The sequence below is a fragment of the Caretta caretta genome, chromosome 17 (assembly GCF_965140235.1).
Source record: "Caretta caretta isolate rCarCar2 chromosome 17, rCarCar1.hap1, whole genome shotgun sequence".
Taxonomy (NCBI): domain Eukaryota; kingdom Metazoa; phylum Chordata; order Testudines; family Cheloniidae; genus Caretta; species Caretta caretta.
In genome coordinates, this window is record NC_134222.1 from 10,879,763 (window position 1) to 10,903,830 (window position 24,068).

General features: G+C 42.6%; 1 protein-coding gene across 5 annotated transcripts in view; it reads left to right on the forward strand.

Annotated features, from left to right (window-relative positions):
• RAP1GAP2 (RAP1 GTPase activating protein 2) overlaps positions 1 to 24,068 on the forward strand; it is a 253,052-nt gene that overhangs the window by 109,119 nt on the left and 119,865 nt on the right. Inside the window, exon 1 of one of the 5 annotated variants that reach the window (XM_048824055.2) lies at positions 18,205 to 18,334. The exons of the other annotated variants lie outside the window; for them this stretch is intronic. Within the exon in view, the coding sequence (XP_048680012.2) occupies positions 18,228 to 18,334 (107 nt within the window). The 5' untranslated portion in view covers positions 18,205 to 18,227. Of the gene's footprint in view, positions 1 to 18,204; positions 18,335 to 24,068 lie in introns of those variants that run through there. 5 annotated transcript variants of the gene reach the window in all.

Sequence of the window (24,068 nt, forward strand, 5' to 3'; positions counted from 1 at the left end):
CGCTGTATAAACACAAATCAAAAAGTTGGGTCCCAAAGAGGTTACAATCTCATTTGTAAAGCGCTTTGAGATCTGTGGCTGACAAGTGCTGTCTAAGAGGTTATCATCATCAATCCTGTGTCTTATAGAGGCTGCTGAAGAAGTAGTTGTTAAAGAGGGAAAGTCACAAGAACCTCATAGAATATGTCGACATTTGTGTGCATACTCGGAGTTGACTGTGAACATGATCGTGCATATTTCCCATATTCGTGCTGAGTGTCCAAATGTGCTGTGCTGGAGACTGGTGTAATGCTATGCACACGCCGGTACCTGCTTCCGCAGTGCTGCTTTTGTTATGCAACACTAGTGCTACCCTTTCAGGGTTGGTATCCCAGGAGATGCTCTAGGAACCGCCTTGCTGTGTGCTGTTGGTACTGTCCACCACCTTTGCATATCTGTCGATGGCAGCTCCTGCTCACTTCTCCCTACTGTGACACTGGGTGGAAGATGTGAAACGTGGGTGGAGGATGATGTAGTTCTGGTCACAGACAATGACCTTTTTAGATAAAGGTAGATGCAGCTATCTAAATTCTTAGGATTACCAACAAATAAATTATTCAGGAGATCAGACTAGATGATCCAGTACTAGTCCCTTCTGGCCTGAAAATCTCTGAATCTTTGAATTGTGAGTTGAATAGTTATTGATAAAGCCTTTTTGAATAATTGACATGATATTATCCAGGAAGCTATACAATTTTCTTTTAAGTTGGTTATTATTCTGGTAATCTTCCTGGGTGAAATAAATCTTTAATACCATGCTCTCTCTGGCTGAGATGACAGCTGCGTTAGACTAACGAGTCCCAAGAAAGTTGAAACATGTGCCTTGGGTTGATGTTTCATCTTTAGCAGAATTAATGACATGGGCCTTGCGTACGGCATCCTAGAAGGGCCATTAATGAGGACGGGTTACATTAGTGCCATTTCCCATTCTCATTAGGCTGCTCTCATTGCTAGGAGAATGGATTGATGTCATCCCACTCTCTGTCCTCGTTACGACCTGTGGTACCGAGGATGCAGACTCCTTCCTTCCGAATCGCCCGTCTGCTCTGTGACAGGCAACAATATGTGGCACCATTCTGACCTTTTTTTAATGATCCAGGCTTTGATTGGTTGGTCTCTCCTTTCTGTGGTGAGAGTAACCAGGTGGGGGATATAAACAGAAACAGTCAGGCAGATGGGATAGAGAGGAGGAAATGAACAACTAGGTAATTTATAGCTAGAATATTTAAAAGGTTAAGGTATCACGGCATGGGTCCAATTTCTTGAAATAAGGAGAGGTACATGGATAAGAAATGACACAAGCTCAAAACATCCTCACTCACTGATATTTTAGGATTACAACCCATTCCCTCCTTGGACACTGGAGGTACCTTTAATTATTGTTTGTTGAGTGCAGGAGGTGTGTTTGGTTCTGTGCAAAACAGAGCCTTATTCAAAGCTAATTGAAGTAGATGGAAAGACTCCCATTGACTTCAGTGGGCTTTGGGTCAGGCCTGGGGGGAGGAAAACAAGGATTAACATTTTTCAAAAGCAGCTAGTGATTTTGGGTGCCCCATCTTGACTCACCTTAAAGGGGCCTCATTTTCAGAGGGCAGGTGCTCAGCACTTTCTGAATATCAGGCCTTGTAAAGGCATCTTATATCAGATACTCCAAAATTACATCATGAAGCCGTGAGTAAAAGAAGGTGGTCAAGGTCGTGTAAATGGGAGATTTGGGTAGAGCATGGGGTCTGAGCGGGCTCCAGGAGGAAGGAAGTACTGAGATGCGGGCAGGATGAAGCTATGCACAGCTCTGAAAGTGAAACCTAGGAATATGAACTGGATGCAAAATCAGACAGAGCATCCTTCACTGGTTTTCAGAAAGGCTGGGCGGGCTACTTGGTTGGAATGCCAGCATGGTATTTTTGCTGGAGCATTTTGCTGGAAATGGGAGAAGTGGGAACCAAGGAATGAGTTTTACAGCACCATATAAATTCTGGGATCTCAAAGTTTGTAACAAATAATGAATTAAATCTCACTGTCCCCCTTTTGAAGTGAGCATGTCGTTTTAGCCTCATTGTACAGGTAGGTAAGTCGAGGCAGAGAGAAGTGAAATGACATGCTCAAGGCGAGTCTGTTGCAATGCCAGGAGTAGAACCCTGTTGGCTGATTCCCATTTGCTCCTGCACTAAAGAAGGATCTGCACCATGAAGGCACAAGTGGCCTTGTCTAACAGCCTAGGGAAATCTATTCTTACTATATTTGTTCTAAGCTCAGGACCAAAACCATTCATGCAAATTCATTTTCATCACTTTGCTAACAAAGATATTAACTTTTGTATGTACTTTACATATTGCAGTGATATATTGCAGCATGAAAGAGATCTAATGGCACTTCTAAACAAAAGTATCTAACTGGTTTTGTTACAAAAGCCACTTGTCTTTTCAGTGTATTCTGCATCTGTAATAAAAAAACATCTTCGTGTACAGATATTGGTTTGTAATTTTCCTATAGCTTTTATTATCTTAAATTGGATGATCTTAAAAATGTCTGCAGATTTCAGGGATATTCTAAAGTCTCATTACGCACAGTTAATAATATAGCACTTATGTGGTGCTTTACATCTTCAAAGGACTGTACAAACATTAACCATTTAATCATTCAATTTTGGGAGTGTGTTAACACATACCACAAATAATGAATATCAGTCAAGTAGTCAAAGCAAGCGGTTTGTATTGTGAGCTGCGTTGGGCTGAAATCTGGTCATGTTTACTGTTCACCGGGTATTTACGAACCACTGAGACCCTTACAGAAACTGGGTTTAATTCACAAGCAGAAAAATGGGCTAAGTGCACTGGATAATTTATTTATAGTGAATATTTGACTAGCTGTTATCTGTGCTGTGGAAATGAAGACAGAAAGCAGTAGTTACAGAAGGGATGCATATGCTGTAGCTTTGTTCTCTAATAGGAACAGTTTACACACCCCTACTTAAGTAAAATGGCATCTACTGCTTGCTGCTAGAACTAGAATTGCTTCTTATCTGCCCCTTAAGGGGATGGGAGGAGCAGTATGTACTGAGTCTGGATAGCTGCCAATGTGGAAATCTATTGTGCAGAATCCTGGTAGTAGGACAGTTTATAGGACCAGATCCTTCGCTGTTATATATTGCTGTAGCTTTATTGACTTTGAATAACTGGATTTGGTACCCATGGAGGTTAATGACAAGCTCTTGTACATTTCAGTGGGAGTAGGATCAAGGCCTTAACGCCTTTCTTTCCTTCTTAGAACCCATTTGAATGTGACAGCTAAGCTGGTGCGTGGGATTGAAAAAGAAGCAGGCTCAACTACAGGCATAATGGCAGGGATTGTCTTGCACCTCGAGCTGGTTCTGTCTGAGGAGTGAGTCCCTGTGGTTGGTTTTGTTGCTTTGTTTTGTATTCAGACGGCGCATTGTGAGCATTGCTTACATTTAAATCTGGATGTTCTAGTAAAATTGGAGCTTTCAAGTCTGCAAAAGCACCTGCGTGTCAGACAGAGCAAATCCAGTAGGGTGGCTGAGATTTCATAGCTGTTACTGGGAACTTGGGTAAAACTTCATAAACGTATATCAGACTTAGGAGCCTGACCCCCACGGCAAGTCAGTGGGACTCAGGCTCCTAAGTCACATAGTTGCTTTTGAAAATGTTACCCCTTATAAACAGATAAACTGCCTATGCTTGGTCCCACGGGGCAGCTTCCTTTTTAAAATAATAGTGGGTGTCAAAGACCATCACAGGTGTCCCTTGGCAAGAGATACAGGAGCTCCAACTCAAATTCTGGTCCTGTGGCAGTCCCAAGTGAGATGTGAACCCAATAAATTTAAGTCAAGCTTTTGAATCCACCATGCTGTGTGGGTTCAGAATTAGGCAAAAAGAGTGTACACACCCGGGCTAGGTTTTCAGCTGCACACAGTATGTACTCGGTGTAGCTAGTGGGAGCCCACAAAGGTGCTGATCGCAGCTCCCTGATCCAAAGCCCAGTTCTATGCTGATACTGTCCCTGACACAATCTGGGTCAGCCTCGGGGTTGCTCTAAACTTTACTAGGTAGGTATGACCCAATAGGGCCACTGCATCAGCTGGGGAGTGCTGGAGTGCAGCAAAACTCTACCCACATCCCCTTTCTCCTGGCCATATACCCTATACAGGGGGTATGAAGGGAAGGAAGAAGGGGTTTGGCATTTGAACTAGCTATGTCACCTCTTTACCTTGGGACTTTCCCACTCGAGGGCGACTGCCAGCTGGCTGGATCCATCAGCATTTAGAGACTCTGTGCTACCAGCTGACTGGCACAAAGGGGCCGTATCATAGGAGAGAATCTCAGGGCAAGCCAAGTGTTAGATGAGTGCAGTGCTGAGGTGTGATGCCTTTTCCAGGGTAAAAAGCTGATTTTTTAAACCGCTCAGGGCTCATTCTACTGCTTGTGGCTCCATCTTTTAAGAAAACCTGATCCAATTGGTTTAGAAGCTGTCCTTTGTTAGTAATCATCCTCATTGATTACATTAGCCTCACCTTGCCATGAAAATTGACTGGGGGGGGGGGGGGGGAAGAGCGGGAAAGCCAAGTAATACATTGAAAGAAGTATATTCTAATAGAAACCGTGGCTTCTAAACAAAGATATACGGTAAATCCAATAGCAGTGTTGTGCCCATTCTCAACCTCTGGTTATTCTTTCTTCGTGATTAATCAAAACATACTGCGGAGTCTCTTTTTAAGCCTCTCTAACCACACAATGGGTGCACACATTACAGCCCAGGTCATTATCTGTTCATCTATTCTGTCTGTTTCACAGCAATTAAGGATGGCTTATCTTAAGTATTTGTCGATCTTCAGACATGACAGGCACTCACACGCAGTCCTGTTCTGTTTTCAGCAGCAGTGGCAACCCACTGACTGAGCTTTGGCTTTGTTGCAAAACAAAAGGTCAGTTGTTGTTCATAAAGATTTTTGTCCTTTTTGTAGCAACTTTGATCTCTCTCCCCATTTGTTTCCTAGGAAGCTCGGGAATGGTACCAAAGAGATTAGACCAATGGGTCTGATTCAGCCCTGGAACATGAATGTAGTGCTTTGTAGCAAGTTTGAATATTGCCCAATGGCTTTGGGACAGGAACAGAGCTATTGAAACTGACCACTGGTCTGCCTAGTTTATCCTCTTATTTCTATCTACCGAGTACACATCTGGCCCTCATTATCAGAGTGTATGAGTACCTCATAGTCATTACTGCCTACGTCCTCCTAACTTCCTGTGAGGTAGGGAAGTATTGTTATCCCCTTTTTACTAGAAAGGAAACTGCAGCACAGAGAGACTAAGTGATTGCCCAAGGTCACACAGGGAATCTGTGGCAGAGTGAAGAACTGAATTCAGATCTCCCGAGTCCCAGTTCAGGGCTTTAACCACAAAACCATCCTTTCTTGAATGGAGGCCGCTGCTAGATGCTTCGAAAGAAAGCATAGACCTCCTATCATTTGCAAGAAGGTTTGACAAACAATGTTGCTAGGTTTGGGCAAGAGTGAGGCTAGTTTTTAGTGAACCTGGGGCTCCTATCCCAGTCAAGAATAACTTGTGGGTTTTGCATGTATTCTTGATGCAAAGATTTCCCCTGGACTCAGGGTTTGTGAACGCAAGCCAAAATGATGCACAAAACGTTCCCTTGAGCCCATGCAAACCAAAACACCGAGGTTGTCTCATCTTTATTTAGTGGGTCTCCTCTCCTGTCGAATGAAGGATGTTCAGAACCACCCAACTTGCTTTAGATGAACAGTTCTCTTCATTTTGCATAGCTGGACCCCTTTTTCTGTGTCTTGTCCCCCTTCCACCTCAGCTGGGACCTTGCTGTGACCCTGGTTCCATTTAATAATATGATGAGAGCTTGATGACTGTGACTCCCTGACACCTGTTCACAAACCCCCTCCCTGGAGATTGCTATTCCATGATCTTAGACCTATCATATGAAAGTGGTCAATTGGATTTTTTATCTCAAATTTGATTTTCAAAGCAATATAATAAAGTGATGAAATGTTAAGCTTTTTGGTGGCTTATGCCATTGGTCTTCCACAGTTTCACAGAGGAATAAAACCTGACATACTAAATTTGTGCATTTTATGGTCCACATGGAAGCAAATCATGGGCTAGTATGTCTTGAGCTGCAAGATTTCAGCCATAAAAATATTTGCTTTACAGTTTAACAGATTTACGCAGTGTAAAATTTATAGTCGCTCCTCTACATTTGATGTGTTTTTATAAACGACCTCATATTAAGAAAACAACTGAATCGTGTTTTTATTTTTGTTAACCAGCAAAGCTCTGGAGATGGGCATTTAAAACCATGTGGGACGAATTGTCAGTAATGACTTCTAAGCTTACTGTTATTTATTATTTGGGTACCACCTAAGAGCGCCATTCATAAACCAGAACTTCATTGTGTTCGGTACTGTGCAAACACAGAACAAATCTTATTCCTGAATTGTTGTGCATGCATCATTTGTGGCATTTTTGTGCAAATAATGATTGTGCATGTAGAACTGGCCAGTCAAACAAATATATGTGGGAAATATGACTATTGAATATGAATATTGGCAATATGAATATTTCCCTAAAACCTTCCCTCACTTTCATACAGCTCTGCAAACAAGCCAGTACATTTTAGGCTTGAAGTATGTGAATTAAATTCATATTCTAATCTAGATATGGGCACAGGTTAGCAGATCACAGTAAAACCTAGTCTCCCCAGAGTCTTCAACTTGACATGTTAGCTCATGGGAAAGCTACAAGGTGCTTTGTTTTCATTGGTTTTTACCCCACGTTAGCTAACTTGAGGTAAACACGTCTTCTGTCCTAGTAAAGATGCAATGTAGGAGAGTTAGGCACCCAATTCAAAGGGATGTGGGTTCTCATTTCCTTAAGCTCACTTGAAAAATTCCACTCCCCATGCATAAGTATTTGGAGGATAAGGCACTATATGAAACATGCAAGTCAGTCTGAGACTGCAGTATCAAAGGGCCTGGTTTTTCTGTTGCCTTGACCTTGTATAATTATTTCCACCTGTCTGAAGTGAGCACAGAACACTGCTAGATCAGAATGTAAATAATTATACCCAGTGCAAACCCTAGAAAACCAGACCTATATTATTCTATGCATTGTATGGCTTACGTAGAAATAAATGAAAATCAGTCTTTGATGGGTGCTTCTGTAATACCAAGAATGAAGTTTTGATCTGACTTTGTCACAAAATGGCATTTCTCAGTATCTCTTTCTTAGGAAAGAGCAGCACTAAAGAAAATGCCAAGCTCTGCATAAATGAGCTTGGCATACGAATGATATTTTTATAATGGCACATAATGGTCCAAACCTAAAATGAGTTCTCCTTAACCCCTCTTAATTAAAATGGTTTTTTAGCTGCAAAACTGTTTTCTCCGAAACATAAATGTCAGGGCAGTTTTAACAGATGTTTACTTTTCATGCAGCAATTGCAGCCACATTTCCTCAAAGGTCATTTAATCATTAAAAAGATAATATTGTAAAACAATACACAAGGCTGCTCTCTTATGGGAGATGCATTTTAGTGCATAGACTGGCTCTGTTCGAGGGCTAAGGTTATGCCATTGTTTCTTTTTTGTGCATCTATACATCTGTTGGTAAATGGGCTCTGGGCTAGTGGTCCCCACCCCCAGGCCATGCAAAGCATTGTCTCAAGCACTGTGTAGATCTCAATGTTCTTTACAAAGCAGGGAAGTATTTTGAGCCCCATTTTACAGATGGGGAAACTGAGGCACTGAAGCAAAGTGATTTGCTCAGGGTCACCCACCAGGATTTGGCAGAGCAGGGAATAGAAACTACCAGGTCTCCCAAGCCCCTGCTTATTGTGCTACCCACTGGATCATACTTCATACCATTTTATTGGATACAATCCTTGTTGGGGAATCTGGCCCAGTAGCGTTTTTTTTCTAGCTTTTTAGTTTTGGAGATCCAAACTCAGTTGAAAAACAAAAGGGAAAAGAGTCCAGTACGTTCAGTGAAGCCCCTAGTGGGTCACAGTACAAGAGCGCTGCAGAATCTGGCAAGATCTAGCACAGTTGGCGGACTCGGCAATGGATCAGCCACTTTGCTGCAGGTTGGAACTGACGTTCTTTAGCACAATGCAAATTTGGTCAGTGCTGGCATTGGGCTCGGACTTGTCATAGCTGAATGCATGGGGGCTGGTTTTCATACTATCTTTCTCGTGTATTCTTGGATGATATTAATACATCCTCCATGGATTCCAGTGAGCCATGATGTTTCAAAATCATGATACATTTGTGCTGGTTCCATTGACATTATATCAAGACTGAGACCTTCTTGCAGGCTTTGATTCAATGGCTGTTGTCATCAGTGGGAGTCTTTTCTCCTTTGGATCAGGTCCTCAAACAGATGAAGTTGTGTTCTCCTTTGCATTCATTGCCACATTTATCCTGCAGTCAACCCATGGCAAGGAAATCATTTTGCTCACTAGTAGAGTGACTATTAGTCAAGGACGAGGGAAAGGAAATGGGAAAATCCAGTTCATAAGGCGCGTCATAAATATAAAGGGAAGGGTAACCACCTTTCTCTAATGACAGGTTTCAGAGTAACAGCCGTGTTAGTCTGTATTCACAAAAAGAAAAGGAGTACTTGTGGCACCTTAGAGACTAACCAATTTATTTGAGCATGAGCTTTCGTGAGCTACAGCTCACTTCATCGGATGCATACCGTGGAAACTGCAGCAGACTTTATATATACACAGAGAATATGAAACAATACCTCCTCCCACCAGCAGGACAGTGGGGTGGGAGGAGGTATTGTTTCATATTCTCTGTGTGTATATAAAGTCTGCTGCAGTTTCCACGGTATGCATCCGATGAAGTGAGCTGTAGCTCACGAAAGCTCATGCTCAAATAAATTGGTTAGTCTCTAAGGTGCCACAAGTACTCCTTTTCACCTTTCTCTAGACAGTGCTACAAAATCCCTCCTGGCCAGAGGCAACATCCTGTTACCTGTAAAGGGTTAAGAAGCTCAGCTAACCTGGCTGGCACCTGACCCAAAGGACCAATAAGGGGACAAGATATTTTCAAATCTGGTGGGGTGGGGTGGGGAGGCTTTTGTTGTGCTCTTTGTTTACGTGATGGTTCTCTCTTGGGACTGAGAGAGGCCAGACAGAAATCCAGCTTCTGCAACCCATCCTAATCCAAGTCTCCAATATTGCAACCAGTATAGGTAAGCCAGGCAAGGCGGATTAGTTTATCTTTTGTTTTATGTGAATTTTCCCTGTGTTAAGAGGGAGGATTATTCCTGTTTTCTGTAACTTTCAGGTTTTGCCCAGAGGGGGATCCTCTGTGTTTTGAATCTGAATACCCTGTAAAGTATTTTCCATCCTGATTTTACAGAGATGATTTTTACCTTTCTTTTTATTAATAAAATCCTTCTTTTAAGAACCTGACTGATTTTTCCATTGTTCCAAGATCCAGGGGTTTGGGTCTTTGATGATTTTGTAACCGATTGGTTAGGATATTATTCTCAAGTCTTCCCAGGAAAGGGGGTGTAGGGCTTGGGGGGGATATTTTGGAGGAAGATGTCTCCAAGTGGTCTCTTTCCCTGTTCTTTGTTTAAAACGCTTGGTGGTGGCAGCATACTGTTCAAGGGCAAGGCAAAGTTTGTACCTTGGGGAAATTTTTAACCTAAGCTGGTAAGAATAAGCTTAGGGGGTCTTTCATGCGGGTCTCCACATCTGTACCCTAGAGTTCAGAGTGGGGAAGGAACCCTGACAAGGCACAATGCTATATAAATGGAAGCACTCTTGACAATATTCCTCTGATCTTCCATTTCTCAAGATTAGTTAAGACTTTCTAATATTGTCAGGGTGACTAAAGTAACACCATCCCTTCCCTTCCAAACATTAGAATGCTGCCCAGAACGATTTCCTCTTGACCATCACCAGGCTGGAAATTCCTGATAGGCAAGCTTAAGCGTTGCTCAAAGTGTTCTGTCTAACAGAGGTCTTACATGTACATACTGTACCACTGTGGCATTAGCGAGTGATAATGCAACATTAGGACTAGAGAGCTTGAAGGAAAGGCACAATTAAACTGTGCCTTGAACTCCTGCCAAAGGCTGAAATATTTTTCATCCTTCATACAAGAGGGAGCCACTTTGGCGTGGCAATGGAAATTCTAGGCACATATGTAAATCTATGACTTATAAACATTAGTAGATACACTACAGGTATAGCTGGGCAGGAAATGGTTTTGCCATTCTGTGATCATTTCTGAGAGTTTGAAAACTTTCCCCCCTTGAACTGGGACAAAGTCAAAATCTTAAATATTCATGAACCGAAAACTGATTTAAACAAGGTTTTGGGGTCAATCAAAACATTTTGTTTTAATAATTTCGAAGTGTTTTGCTTTGATTTTTACCCTTTTCTCCTATTAGTGTAAGTTCTGAAACAAGTTGTTTTGAATGGGAAAACTAGATTTTTTGGGGGTTTTTTGAAAATGTTGAAAAGTATGGTTGCAACATTTTCAAAATGTTTTTCATAATTTTTTTGTTGAGTCAGGAAATTCATTGAACACCATCCTTGTTCACAAACAGTTTTGGTTTTGATGAATTGGTATTTTTCGCCAAAAAAAAAAGGTCAGAAAATTCCCAACTACAAGCGATAGCAGGATTGAAAAACCAATAGTGCGACATACAGCTAAAATGTTCCCTTTATTTTCTCCAATTTACAAGGGGAAGAAACATAGTTAACAATGCTTTGCTTTATAGTATGGCTCAGTCGGTACCACTTTCCAAAATACCAGGCTGGAAGGTTTATAGTTTCCCCATATAACCAGATTTACAAAGGTATTGGGTAGGTGAGTTAGGCACTTAGGTGCCTAGTTGGATATACAAAAGCACCTATCTGCATCTTTAGGTGTCTAAATACCTTTGTAAATCTGGCCCTTGGGCTCATGCTCTGTGCTAGGACCAAGATGCAGTCTCAAGAAACGGCTGCTGCTCTGTGAGACGTGCTGTCCTTTGGCTATGTTTAAATAAATTCTCTTCTTATGCCCATGGTGGACGGGTAGGATAACCCTGCTGGCCAGCCAACATTAAATCACTCATAACACTGGTCCTAATATCTAAGGCTCTATGGCGAAAATTCCTCCTCCCTGCAGGGTCACAGCACCAAGGCCTATGCACCACTTATTTTGAGGGTTTAAGTGGCATTTAATTGGAGCATAAGGCCTTGATATGTTCCCCTGCACAGGGGAAGTTTCATGCCTATAGAAGTGGTTTTTATGGGGGAGAGGGTTAGTTTTAATTTTGGCACTGTGTGGAATGTTCTACTGAAGAAATGAGGGAGACTGTCCTTCATGGCAATGTGTCACATGGGATGCTGTAGCCAACAGCTCTTACTGCTTCCCTGGGAGGAAGTTACTACAGGAGATGGGGGTCGGGGGTGTATGGAATAATCTTTCAAGCAGAGAGGAACCCCATGCAGAGAGCTTCTGCAAGCGGAGTCTTCCCCCCCATGTTTCTGTCTGATATGCCCGATGCCAGAATGTGCACGTGGCTTGTATTTTAGAGCCATCTGCAGCCTGACACACATTCTCTTTTATGCACCTGCTTTCCTTTGTGAATCCAGTAGTCCATTTCACAGTCTATTTGTCAAGCAGAAATCATTGCTCGGTGTGCATGATGTGCCATTTCTTTGGGAAGATGACTCACAATGAGCATGAGATGAGAGTGTGCGTTATAGAGGAGCGCAATGAGCCTCTACTGGGAAAGAGAGCAGAAACAGAAAATGATGTGGATACTCCAGCAAAGGATAAGACTGCCTGCCCTCTGCTACTCATCCTCCAGGCTTTCATAACTTACTTTACCTAGCTTCCCTAGAGGGCTTTCATCAGACTGCAGCAAACAAAAAATAACCGCTCATCTTCCTGTGGTACGTACCCATTTGCACAACCACAGAGGGGCTCTTGTGACCAAAATCCCCCCAGATAAAATGTTGTCTTTGTGTATGAGCTATAATAGTGGACTCCCCAGCCTGGCCTTCCCAACAGTTACCTGCCTCGCATGCTTAATGCATCAGTTTCAGCTAAGGTGAAATGCTATTTATTGTGTGACAGAATAAATAAACGGCCATTCTGAAGAAATGAAGCAAAGCCCCTGGGCCGTTGCCTTGCTGTGGTCCTGTTCACTTTCTGCTACAACCAGTGTCTGTGTTGACTCTCTGCTGGTTCTTTTCTCTGTTTAATGTTTTAGCCTCCGGCTAAGGATACAAGGACATATCCTCAAGATGTCTGCTCTTATATTTGCTGGCTTGGCCTCTGTTAAAACTAGCACTCCTTGTGATATGAATATGATCGCCTGCTGTATGAGAGTTGCCACTTATCCTGGCTGATGAAACTTCTACCTCTTCAAAACCCAAGAAGTGCTTGCATCTTCCAAATGAGATGTGTTGAACAGCCCACTGTTCAGACTGAAAGGGGCTTGAGGGGCTGGTTGGAGAGGATGCATTTCCTTCCATCCAGCAAAGATAATCTTTCCTCTTTGCATATGGCCAGATTTTTGCTGTCTGAGGTGCTTTTTTGGCTCTAAAATACCCTGGCTACTAAAGAAGAGCAAATATTTCTTGCCCTTGGCATCCCCACTAAATGGTGCATTGTTTAAAAACGTCCCCAGGAAGAGGAAAAACCCACTTACTCCCTTTCCCCTCCCTTGCTACAAACACTTTCACAGACCTAATGTCTGAGCTGCAACAGGAGAAACCATTGGACGAGGGGGTTGTTTCTTACCAAAGCAGTATTGTATTATTTTCTGTTGTTTCTGTTACGGTAGTGCCTTGAGTGGTTGTAGCCCAAATGAGATCAGGGTTCCTGGACTTTTTAGGTGCTGCACATGCACCTAGTAAGAGACAGCCCCTGCTCCAAAGATCTTACCATCTAAATAGATAAAAGCAGTCAAAGAGTGGAAGTGTTGTTACATGCATTTTACACAGGGGCAACCGAGGCAGAGCTTGAGGGTATGTCCACCCTGCAATTGGAGCTATGTTCTCAGCACATATAGACATACCCTGAACTAGCGTTCATCTGGCTAGTGTGGGTACCAATAGCAGTAAACCCACAGCGGCACAGGCTAGTCACCCTAAGTACAAGCCCAACTGGGTATGTACTCAGGCAGCTGGCCCGTGCTATTGGTACCTGAGCTAGCTAGATTAAAGCTGGCTTTGGTATGGCTGTACATGCTGCAATCACACCTCCGAAAGCTGCGAAGACATATGCTAAGTGACTTCCCCGAGGCATCACGGGGAGTTGGTGCCAGAGATGGAGGCTGAACCCAGATCTCCTGTGTTCTAGTCCAGTGCCTTCACCAGAAGCCCAGCCTTCCTCCAAAGTGTCATTCTAGCTGCATTTGATCATATAAATTACAAATAGGCTGAAAATTAAGCCCAAAATAAATTGATTAGAGAAGAGACACGTTTGTCACATGTAGGTGGAAAGGAAAATATTAGCTAAGTGTATCTACCTAAGTGAATCTCCGTTTCCAAACATGAGAGAAATGAACATCTTCAGAAATCAATACAAAGCCACTTCAGCATAAAACATGAGAAGATTGATACTTAACTTGTCTCTGTGAGTGCACGTGGGAGGGTGGGGGGAAAATTGGCTCCGGAGGGAGAGACTCAATGAAATTCAAAGCTGCCTGTTTAGAGAGAGCGGTAAAAGGCTTAAAATCCAACTCCTGTCCCCCACCCTGTGAAAACTAACGAGGTGCCAGAGAACTGATATAATTTGGCATGAAAATGGGCTCTAATTTTTTTTTTTTTTTTTTGCGACTGCCTCTCAGAAATTCATCAGGCTCTGATGCTTCCTGTGAAAGGGAGCAGCCAGATATTTTCAGCAAGAACAAAGGGATTAGTTGGACCAACAAAAGCTTGATTAAAAGGCTTCAGAGTGGAAGCTAAGTGCTTTCTGCAGTAAATGATGATTAAGATGGCATCAGGGTTTATTATATTTTCCCCTCCTCACTTGCCCAAGTTTCACGAGCTGCCATGGTGTCATGTTGCATTGTGACGCCTGCTTTGAAGAAGTGTTAGTCGTTCCAGCTTGTAACAGGGCTGGTTTTTCAGTGGGGCGGGCGGGGTCTCTGTATTTTCCCTATCCCGATGTATGTGAATTTAAATGAATGTGTCCTCAGTAGCTATTTGAAGTCATCGGTTCTGAACGACCTTTGCCCCACTACTTCATCTTTGTAGCGCCTGATCCAAAACTTGTTGAAATTTTCTCATGGACGTCAATGGGTTTTGAATCAGTCCCTTTAGACCATGATCTTGCAAAGACTTTTACACACATGTTTACCATTGACTTCAGTGGGACTGTACACAGACATACAGTTACACTCAGGCATAAATCTTTGTACAAGTGAGGTGGTAAATACCATTACATGGCTAGTTTGTTCTAGGGTTAAAATAAGTTCAGGGCACTGATGAACACATCTCCTTTATAGAGTTAGCTGTCTGACTAAACAGAGGCTGAGGGACAGGAATTCATTATAACAAAGATGAATTGTATGTTCTTTTTGGGGATGCTCTGTGGAAATAAAAATGTGATCATGTAACTGAAGACTAACAAAATGTGTGTATGCAAGAGGGCAGAGTTAAGGTTATACAGGCAACCTTAAGCATGGTACTTTTGGATGAGGATGATTTTTGGATAACTAAATATGGGAGAGCTGCAGACACAATAAGGAGCATATCAGGGTAATAAATATTTGTGGTGTGTATGTATAAGGATGGGGCGTATCTGTTTCCTTCCATGCCCTCCTCCTATGGTTGCACTCATAATATCCATGTGACTTTTATAAAATTGTGCAAAATAGATGTCCCACACTAGAGGTGACTGCTGTTCCATTGTGCTGGAATGAATTTCTGCTCATAACAGAGTGGCCCTAACCAGAGAAGCAGCAGTATCATAAGCCATAGTGTTTGGGGACCATGACTAGAGTATTGACGTGTATGTTCCTATGGGTGGCTAGTGGTTGTAGACATAAAGCATGATCTCCTTCACTGAATACAATCCACCCACAGTGGAATTGCCAACTCCATTTTACACAGCACTGGGAGACGGAGTCAAAGTAGTGGTCTGAAGAGTGTTGGAGGAAAATAGATGGTGGCGAAGCCAGTTCAGAGGAGCAAGAGACGCGTACTCCATTGCTTTAAACGTTCTCGGCCTATGCGAAAAACTGAGTGCAGAAGCTAAAATTGTGTAGAGGTGGCCAGGTGCATCCATCGCTTAATCAGAAGCTCAATCTGGGCTCAGTGAATCTGACAGTGTAGCAAGGGTCACATGTTCACATGGATGAGCTGTCCTTGAACGGCTGCTGAGATGTATCCAGGCACAGAAGACAGGTTTAAAAAAAGCCTACTTTTCTGCATCAGATTTTGTGTGTTCCTTTTTGAAGCCTATTTGATCCTGAGCAAACATATTTCTTGTGGACTTTGCCAGGAAAAACCCTCTGGTCTGTTAATGATTGACTCCCCCTCTTAGAGGGTTCCTAGGTAGCTTAGGATCATATTTCAGCCTCATGTCCCTGTCAAGACTCTAGTGTCACAGGGCAATTATTAGAGTTTATTGCTGGCTTCCCCCTGTTTATTCCTCTATTCTGGGGTAAGGGTTGTTTCTGAAGATCTGAGGATTGGAAGGAAGTGTCCTTGTCTTTTCACTGAAAACTCCACTATGAGCCTTTGTCCTATTTTGCTAGGGTGCACACGTTCCTCAGCACTTGGGGATGTGAAGGCAACTGGCTTCAAGAGGCCCATAGTATGGGGTCCACTGGGGTGACGCATTTGCATCACCAATTTCCCAAACTGCTCTGATGAGCTAGTTGCTGGCGGAGACTGACTCTTTGTGGCAAAATAACACAGAAAGAACTCATTTGTTGACTGATAACAGGCATAAATTTGTCCATCCTCCCCACATATCCCCTTAGTAAAGAAAAGAGACTCTCCAGTGCCCATTCCTGCCCTCCAAATTCAAACAGAGATATCACTGCTCAGACTCTGTCTGGCAGTCTATGCGTGGCTTTGGGATTTGGGAATTCTTTAGGGGAAGAACACCAGTGTAGGCAGCCATTGTCCTTGCCCATAGGAACCTGGGGAAATAAGACAAGCTCTTAGTGTCCAATGAGAGCATATACTTCAGCTCTGATTCCCTGTTATTAACAAAGTGTTCCTACTCTTCATGCGTTAAGACTAGACTGGATAAAGACTTAGAAAGTATACCATAGGGAACAGTTCTACACCACAGGGATTAGTTTTACACCGTCAGGGCAGGGGTGGACTAGATGATCTAATAGGGTTATTATAACTAAGATACTGTCTCTGAAGGAAAAGAGATACAGAACTATTGCTGTCTTTGGCCAGATGCTTATATTTTAGTCTTTCAGGAGGTTAGAATTTTTGCCTGCCTGCTCTCTTACGGTACATGCCTTAAACCAAAGGACTGGGTTTTAGTTCCTCTTGCAATTAACGCGTTCCAAGTGATTTAACTGATCCTGTGTTTATTTCTAATGTGAGACTTAAACCAGCACAAATGGTAAGTGATATGGGAGGATGGAAGTGGTAGGGAGGGAGGAGAGAAGAGACCTGCTTGTTTTATCTCCATGGTAACATACTTTGAAAGGGAAAGGTGTTGATGCTTATGCTCTGTGGTAGATCATTTACGGTCTACTTAATAAAAAAACTGCAGCAAGGAATATAACATGGACTGTATGTAGAAGACTAGTGGGGCTACGTTTTCCGGCACCTGTTAACAGATATGGTTCAGTAGACTTCTAGACAAAGTAGAAAATTTATTCATGTGGCATATTTTAAACACAACACAATGAGCTAGATTCTGGCATTATGCCAACTTAATTCAGCTGCGGGTCTGTCCCAGTACATAAAAGATTTAATGTCTTGAAAATACACTTTGTAATGTAAAAAAACCCAATTCTTCCTTTTCAGTTTTAAGGATGCTGTAATTAAGTTGACCATATTGTGGTTCTTATACAATCTGAATTTTACCCTTAACTGTACAAGGTATTTTCAGTGTGTGAAAATCTTCAGTGTGTGAATCATGGAGTTATTTTAGTTGCAACATTAGATCCCAACCATTAAAAATAAAATCCTTGTGCATTTTAATGTTCTTAAAATTCATCTAATCCCCAGCAGCAATCAGGAAATGACATTCGGGGGTGGGGGGTGGGGGTAAGAGACCCTTTACATTTAGTCCAAAAGCCATTGGTTAAAGCTGGTGCAGTGAATTGACAACCACTGTGTCAATAGATCCTAAACCCCATGGAAACTTAGTTTTGTTTAGACTGTAGATTTGGGTTTTGTTTTCTAGTAAAAAAATGACAAAAAAAGGTAATTAATTACACCCACCTTTTAGTAATCTTTGTTTCCCCAGCATAAAATCAGTGATGCTTTGAATGCCCTCTGCCTTCATAAAACACACACTGTGCACTCTCACACACACAAAAATATCCTCTTTGTTCAGAAAAATTGTAACAAGCAATAGCAGAGGAGAAAACCTGAAAGCTTTCCTCTGTGTGCGGGTCCCAGCTCCACGCAGTTCCGTTCAGTTTGCTTGCAGGTATCATCCAGCAAATTACAGGGCTTGATGAAAATGCTCAGTATGTTACTTCTGCATCTGCTTTGGTTTAATGCTCACTCTAAAACGTCGAAGAGAAGCCCCAACTTCGGTTCTTTTGGAGATATGGGTTGGGGGTGGATTGTGGTTGATGGCTGAACGCAGGCATGACAGATAGTCAAGAGCCGATGACCACATCTGAAGCTGGTACAGTTTTAAGTGATTTAATTGACTTGGAAATGCCACCCTTCTGTGTGCTGGCAGCTTAGCAACCCGGAGCAGAAGAGCAGCAGCAGAATCAGAGGCTGTAGTCAGCTAGGAAGGGGAGGCAGGTGACTTGAAGGTCGCTAGAGTAAGAGAAATCACCTGATTCAGGCAAGAGCTTTACCTATGAGGCAGGAGTAACAAGGCAGAGGGGAGAGGGAGAGGGAGAGAAGTGTGCGTGCTAGTGAGGGGAGGGAGGTTTGCACTTTTTAAAGCAGGTCTCTTGCCAAGGGTTGGGGATATTGGCAGCAGAGCCTGTGGAAGTGTCACCTTAACTATGTCACAACCGGCTGACAGGATGCATTCTAAAAGGGCAGGGATCCGAGCAGCTGTTGTCCTTATAGGGTTGTTGCACAAATCCAGAAAGCAAAATAAAGAAAAAAGGTAAAGCACGAGTTTATTCAGTCTTTTCTCTCTTGATTCAAGAAAAAGAACAGTCATTGCCACTACGGTATTGAAACGTTAGCTGAAATCTGGGGAAGGAGGGGGAATTGTGGAGCCCGCAGTCTGTCTATATTGTATCCATGATTGTATTTCATAGATCATATTCTTATGGGAATGTATATTTGTATGTGCTGACAATACTATTCCAAAGCAAAACAATAGACATGGTGGTAACACCTATGTGCTCAAAACCCTTTCCTAACGGTTAAAGATTTATGTGTGTGTATATTTAGAGAAAGAGAGAGAGATGAGACTGCTTCAGCCCCTCTAAGTTTACCTATTGACCCTAAACATTTTTTGTGGTATAAAGCCAGGACAGACTGTATTCTTCCCGGGATTGCAGTGTTTTGTAGAACTGATTTGACTCAGATTAACGGCTTTGTCTCTTTCCTGAAAAACAGTTGGCAAATGGTTTTCAGATTCGTTGACTAAGCTGTGGACTTTGTGTTCAACTTTGTGGTTTGGGGAAATGGTGTGTTAGCTGTCATCTGATAGATACAGTTGCTGACTTTTTGGGATGTTAATGGGAGTTTCTATTTTCTTCAAAGGTTTACAATGATTTGATTTACTTATGTCTTTATTCAGAGAGCTCTGTCTCCTTATGCAGTTTGTTCTGGCAACTTTCTTGTTAAAATAATATGTGCACTTAAATTTATGCAGTTATATAATTTTTAGTCTAAAGTGGAGAGCAGACAATTATCGCTTCAATTTAGTAATCTTCATAGCGGTATTTAAACTTTTTTTAAAATTTTCATATAGAAAAATATAGGAAGGCAGAATGGAATCACTCAAAACTACATTTTAAAAAAATGATAATCTGACAAATCTAAAAGATCTATCTTGCTTTAAGATTAAACTCGATAAGTTTATGGAGGAGATGGTATGATGGGATAACATGGTTTTGGTAATTAAATATTCATGGTAAATAGGCCTAATGGCCTGTGATGGGATGTTAGATAGGGTGGGATCTGAGTTACCCAGGAAAGAATTTTCTGTAGTATCTGGCTGATGAATCTTGCCCATATGCTCAGGGTTTAGCTGATCGCCATATTTGGGGTCGGGAAGGAATTTTCCTCCAGGGCAGATTGGAAGGCCCTGGAGGTTTTTCGCCTTCCTCTGTAGCATGGGGCACGGGTCACTTGCTGGAGGATTCTCTGCTCCTTGAGGTCTTCAAACTACAATTTGAGGACTTCAATAGCACAGATATAGGTGTGAGGTCTTTTTTAGGAGTGGTGGGTGAAATTCTGTGGCCTGCATTGTGCAGGAGGTCAGACTAGATGATCATAATGGTCCCTTCTGGCCTAAATATCTATGAATCTATGAATCTATGAAAATCCACAAAAGCAGAGCAATCCAGAGATAAGGCTGGGCTCACCCCAGCGTCCCTAAATTTTGTGGCACCTGCTCTGAGTAACATTTCACTTTGGACATTCCTGCAATGTGGTGCCTCAGAGACAATAGACAGCAGGTTGACTTAGGGACAGAGTTTTGCTTTTGTGGATTTTAAGGGAGACGCTATGTATTGCCGAATGTTTTTTTTCCCATTCCTGGAGGCGTCGCTGGTTATAACATTAAAAACAATAGTTAAGACATATGTGACTTGGTGTTCTTGGGGCCTCTACCTGATCTGGAAATTACCAAATTGTGCTCACACTTGACCTGAGTCGTCATATTGCCATGGTGCTTCTTTTTCTTCACTGTAACCCCTCCCTCCTGTTTTAGCATCTGCACTCATCACATCTAAAACTGGGGCTCACAGCTGCATTCTGTGCCGCTGGGCAGAGTAAGAAAGTCTGGAGGAGTTCTCCCCGTAGTCAGTGCTTGCAGGGATGGGATCACAGATTGTAACTTTTTTAGAGCATTCTTTTCTCTTTGAGACTCCCTGCACACTTTTTGGGACTGTAACAATAGCAATGGGCTCCTACAGAACCTTATGGAATAGTCCTGTAGAATTAAATAGAGAGCGATCCGCTTTCTGCAGGTGGGTTTCTTAAAACCATCCTATGGAATGTAATAGAGGGTTCTATCCCGGCTGTGGTCTGGTTAAAAAACAGCTTCTAAAAATATGTCATTCTCCAGTAAATCCTGTAGGGTTTGAGGGTTATTGTTTACAACTCGATTACATTCTTATACAACCCTTTCCTTTTAATCCTGATTAAATTCTAAAGGATGCTTCCATAAGAGGAATCACATAAAGGTTGCTGAGTGTCTCCCGTAGCACTCCAGTGGGGTAAAAGCGATCTTTACTCTTGTACAGTACCAAGCAATTAGCAAATAATAATAGTCTCTTGGCCATTTAGGGCCAGATTTTCAGAAGAGTTCAGTATGTTGAGTACTACTCCTTGTGCATGGGAGGAGCTCCCCGGAAACATCTCCAAAGCCACCTCAGTGTCCCCTTTCAAATCCCTCTGTCATGATTAAAAAAAATTGACCATGGCTAGGCAGCCGTGCCGACTAGTATTGTCCCACTGTCACCTTGCACTCTTCCCACCTGTTGTGTATAATCTTATGCTTGGATTGTAAACTCTTTTGGGCAGGGATTGTCTCAGCCAGGGGTCCGGGGACTCCTGGGGAGCCATGAGCAGGTTTCAGAGGGTCCGTCAAAACAAACCAGAGAGCAGGGCTGGCATTAGACTCGCTGGGGCAAAGGGCAAAAAGCCAAAGCCCGAGCCCAGCCATCCAGGGCTGAAAGCCGAAGCCCGAGCAACTTAGCTTTGCGGGGTCCCCTGTGGTGTGGGGCCCTGGGCAATTGCCCTGCTTGCTACCCCCTAACACCAACCCTGGCTTTTTAATCTACTGGAGATGCAGAAAAGCAGTTGTTGTGGCTCTGATTGAGCTAGTACGCTACAAATAGAGGCCGGCCAGCTGAATACACACGTAGGGTCCAGGGCAGGGAATTACTTGAGGTAGATAGTCCGTCCCGCTGTCTTTGCCACAGCGGCTGCACGTCGAGCTCAATCAAACCTAGCGCACGTGCATCTGGCTGAGCTGGAAATTACCCCTCCCACTTGAGTGTAGATGTCAGCTTTGTTCTATGGCCACGTGGTACCCTGGCCTTTACGGGCTACTGTAATGCAAATAAATAATAAGTGTTTAAATAGGAGCTGCTGGGTGCTGAGCTCTTTTCAAAATCCAACCCTTTACTGTTTTTTAAAAAATGCGGTAAACAATCTTAATCCTTACATGGACTCAGAGACTGCACAGTTCAGTGTAAGTGAATTAAGCACAATGGGGCTACCTAAGGGCCCGGTCCGGCTCCCACTGAAATCGGTAAAGGCTCCCATTGAATTTAATGGGAGCTGGATCAGGCACAAGTGAATAAAGTCATTCACCTGCATAAGTATTTGCAGGATCAGGCCTTCAGCATGTTGTGTTTGATCATTAAGTTGATTTTTTTTTTTGGTGGGATGGTTACAAGAAGTGAAGCTGCAACCCACTGGGAAACTGGTGAATGACGAGAGTATATGCTTGAGCAGGTGTTAAGTGATGTCAAATGGCCTGTTCTCAAACTGTTGATACTGAAACCCCACTCTGAAATCAATGAGAATTTTGTCTACAGCATCAGGCCCAAAATGTCCCAGGAAAAAGATGGGAACTGAGCACTTTGAGGAAATCTGGCTTCAACTGTGGGTTTTGGGCACTTGAAGATGTGTCTCTCAGCTCTTCTGAAAATCTGGTCCATAAAAGGCATGCCTGCTTTTATAGTACCATGTCTAGCACAAACTCTTGCCTAGTTTAGCCCTCAGAGTGTTTACTGAGGCTAACGGGAGTCTCAAGGGAAGAACAAGATCCCCCATGGCTGCTTTTTTATCTGCTATGGTTTGGTTTCTTGAGAGGGACTGCAAGTATTTCGGTGTACATGCTCTAGCTACACTGTTTAAATGTATGTAAGTTTCCAGTGCCATACAGTTGTGGTGTTAAAGCGAAGGTATTTTTTTAAACATTCAGTCTTTGTTCTGCATTTGCCATTGAATTTCACTCCACATGAGCCGTATGCAAGTACATCAGGTTTGGTAGCAGATGCTGACTCCCTGGTGACCTGTGTCGCTGTACTTATTAGCAACCCACCAAAGTATAGTGCTGCAAATTGACTTCACTGAGCTTTCTTGCCGTAAGCCAGTTTTATGCTGACTTTGTTCCCACTGCCTTCCTTCCTGAAACAATCAATCCATCAGTCAATCCACACCAGTCCTGTTCATTTGGAAACCATCCTGGATGTCACTGTTGATCCTAAGTAAATGGCAAGTAATGTGTAGTAACAACTCGCACATTTACTTACTATTCCTCTTTGTGAATCCAAAACTCCTCCTGCTTCTGCTCAGTGCCCCAGAATCCAGCGTTGTGTCCTAGATTTTCTTTTTTACTAGGAAACTGGAAACGAGGCACACATTTTAGTGAGGGTAGTTAACCACTGAAATAGTTTAGCAATGGAGGTGGCCAGTGCTCAATTTGTAATGAAAGAGGTGCCGGGGTTCAACTGATTAGGTGCGGGGGCTCAAGCAATTTTTTTTTTAGTTTCATAACTGATGCAGCAAGCCCAGAGGTGCTGGGGCTACGAACTGCCAAGCCTAGGGGTGCCCCGGGGGCTCAGCCCTGGCAAGTCCTGGCACAAATTAAGCACTGGATGTGGTAGATTTTCTGTCAACTCCCCTTCTTCTTCTATCTAGCCTATCTCTTATGTGTGTGGAGTCGGCTCTTCAAGCCCTTCTCCATCCCAGTCTGTCTTGAAGGAGTTTCTCAGAAACTCCGCAGCTAATCACATAATTGTGTATGATATCCATCCACTTAGTTTTGGGTCTTCCAACCTTTCTTTTACCCTCCACTGACTCTTTGTTACCCTAAGTCTTTAAATCAAGACTGATCTTTAAATCAAGTCTTTAAGTCAAGACTTTAAATCAATCCATTAACTTCAGTGGGGCCAGGGTCATCTTGGGTGTCTTTCTGAAAGATGCTTTATTTCATGTTGGCTCAATGCAGGGGTGACTGGTTGAGGATCCATGGCCTATATTATGCAGAGGTTCAGATTAGATCAGTGGTTTTCAACCAGGGGTACGCATAGCCCTGGGGGTACACAGAGATCTTCCAGGGGGTACATCAACTCATCTAGATACTTGCCTAGGTTTACAACAGGCTACATGAAAAAGCACTAATGAAATCAGTACAAACTAAAATTTCATACAGCCAATGACTTGTTTATGGTGCTCTATATACTATACTCTGAAATGTAAGTACAATATTTATATTCCAATGGATTTATTTTATAATTATGTGGTCAAAATGAGAAAGTCAGCAATTGTTCAGTAATAGCACGCTGTGCCACTTTTGTATTTTTATGTCTCATTTTGTAAACAAGTAGTTTTTAAATAAGGTGAAACTTGGGGGTACACAAGACAAATCAGACTCCTGAAAGGGGTACAGTACTCTGGAAAGATTGAGAACCACTGGACTAGATGATCATAATGATCCCTTTCGGCCATACTGTCCATTATTCTGTGAATGCTTCATCTTAACAATTATGAAAGTTTGATTTTTTTTTTACTGGTTCTAATATTAGATTATAAAACAAGACCTGTCAATAATAAGAATCTATTCCCACCATTAGCCACATGTTAAGACTGCAAGCCGTCCTTAGTTTGTTAAGGATTTACTACGTAGAGCACTGTGTGTGAGTGTG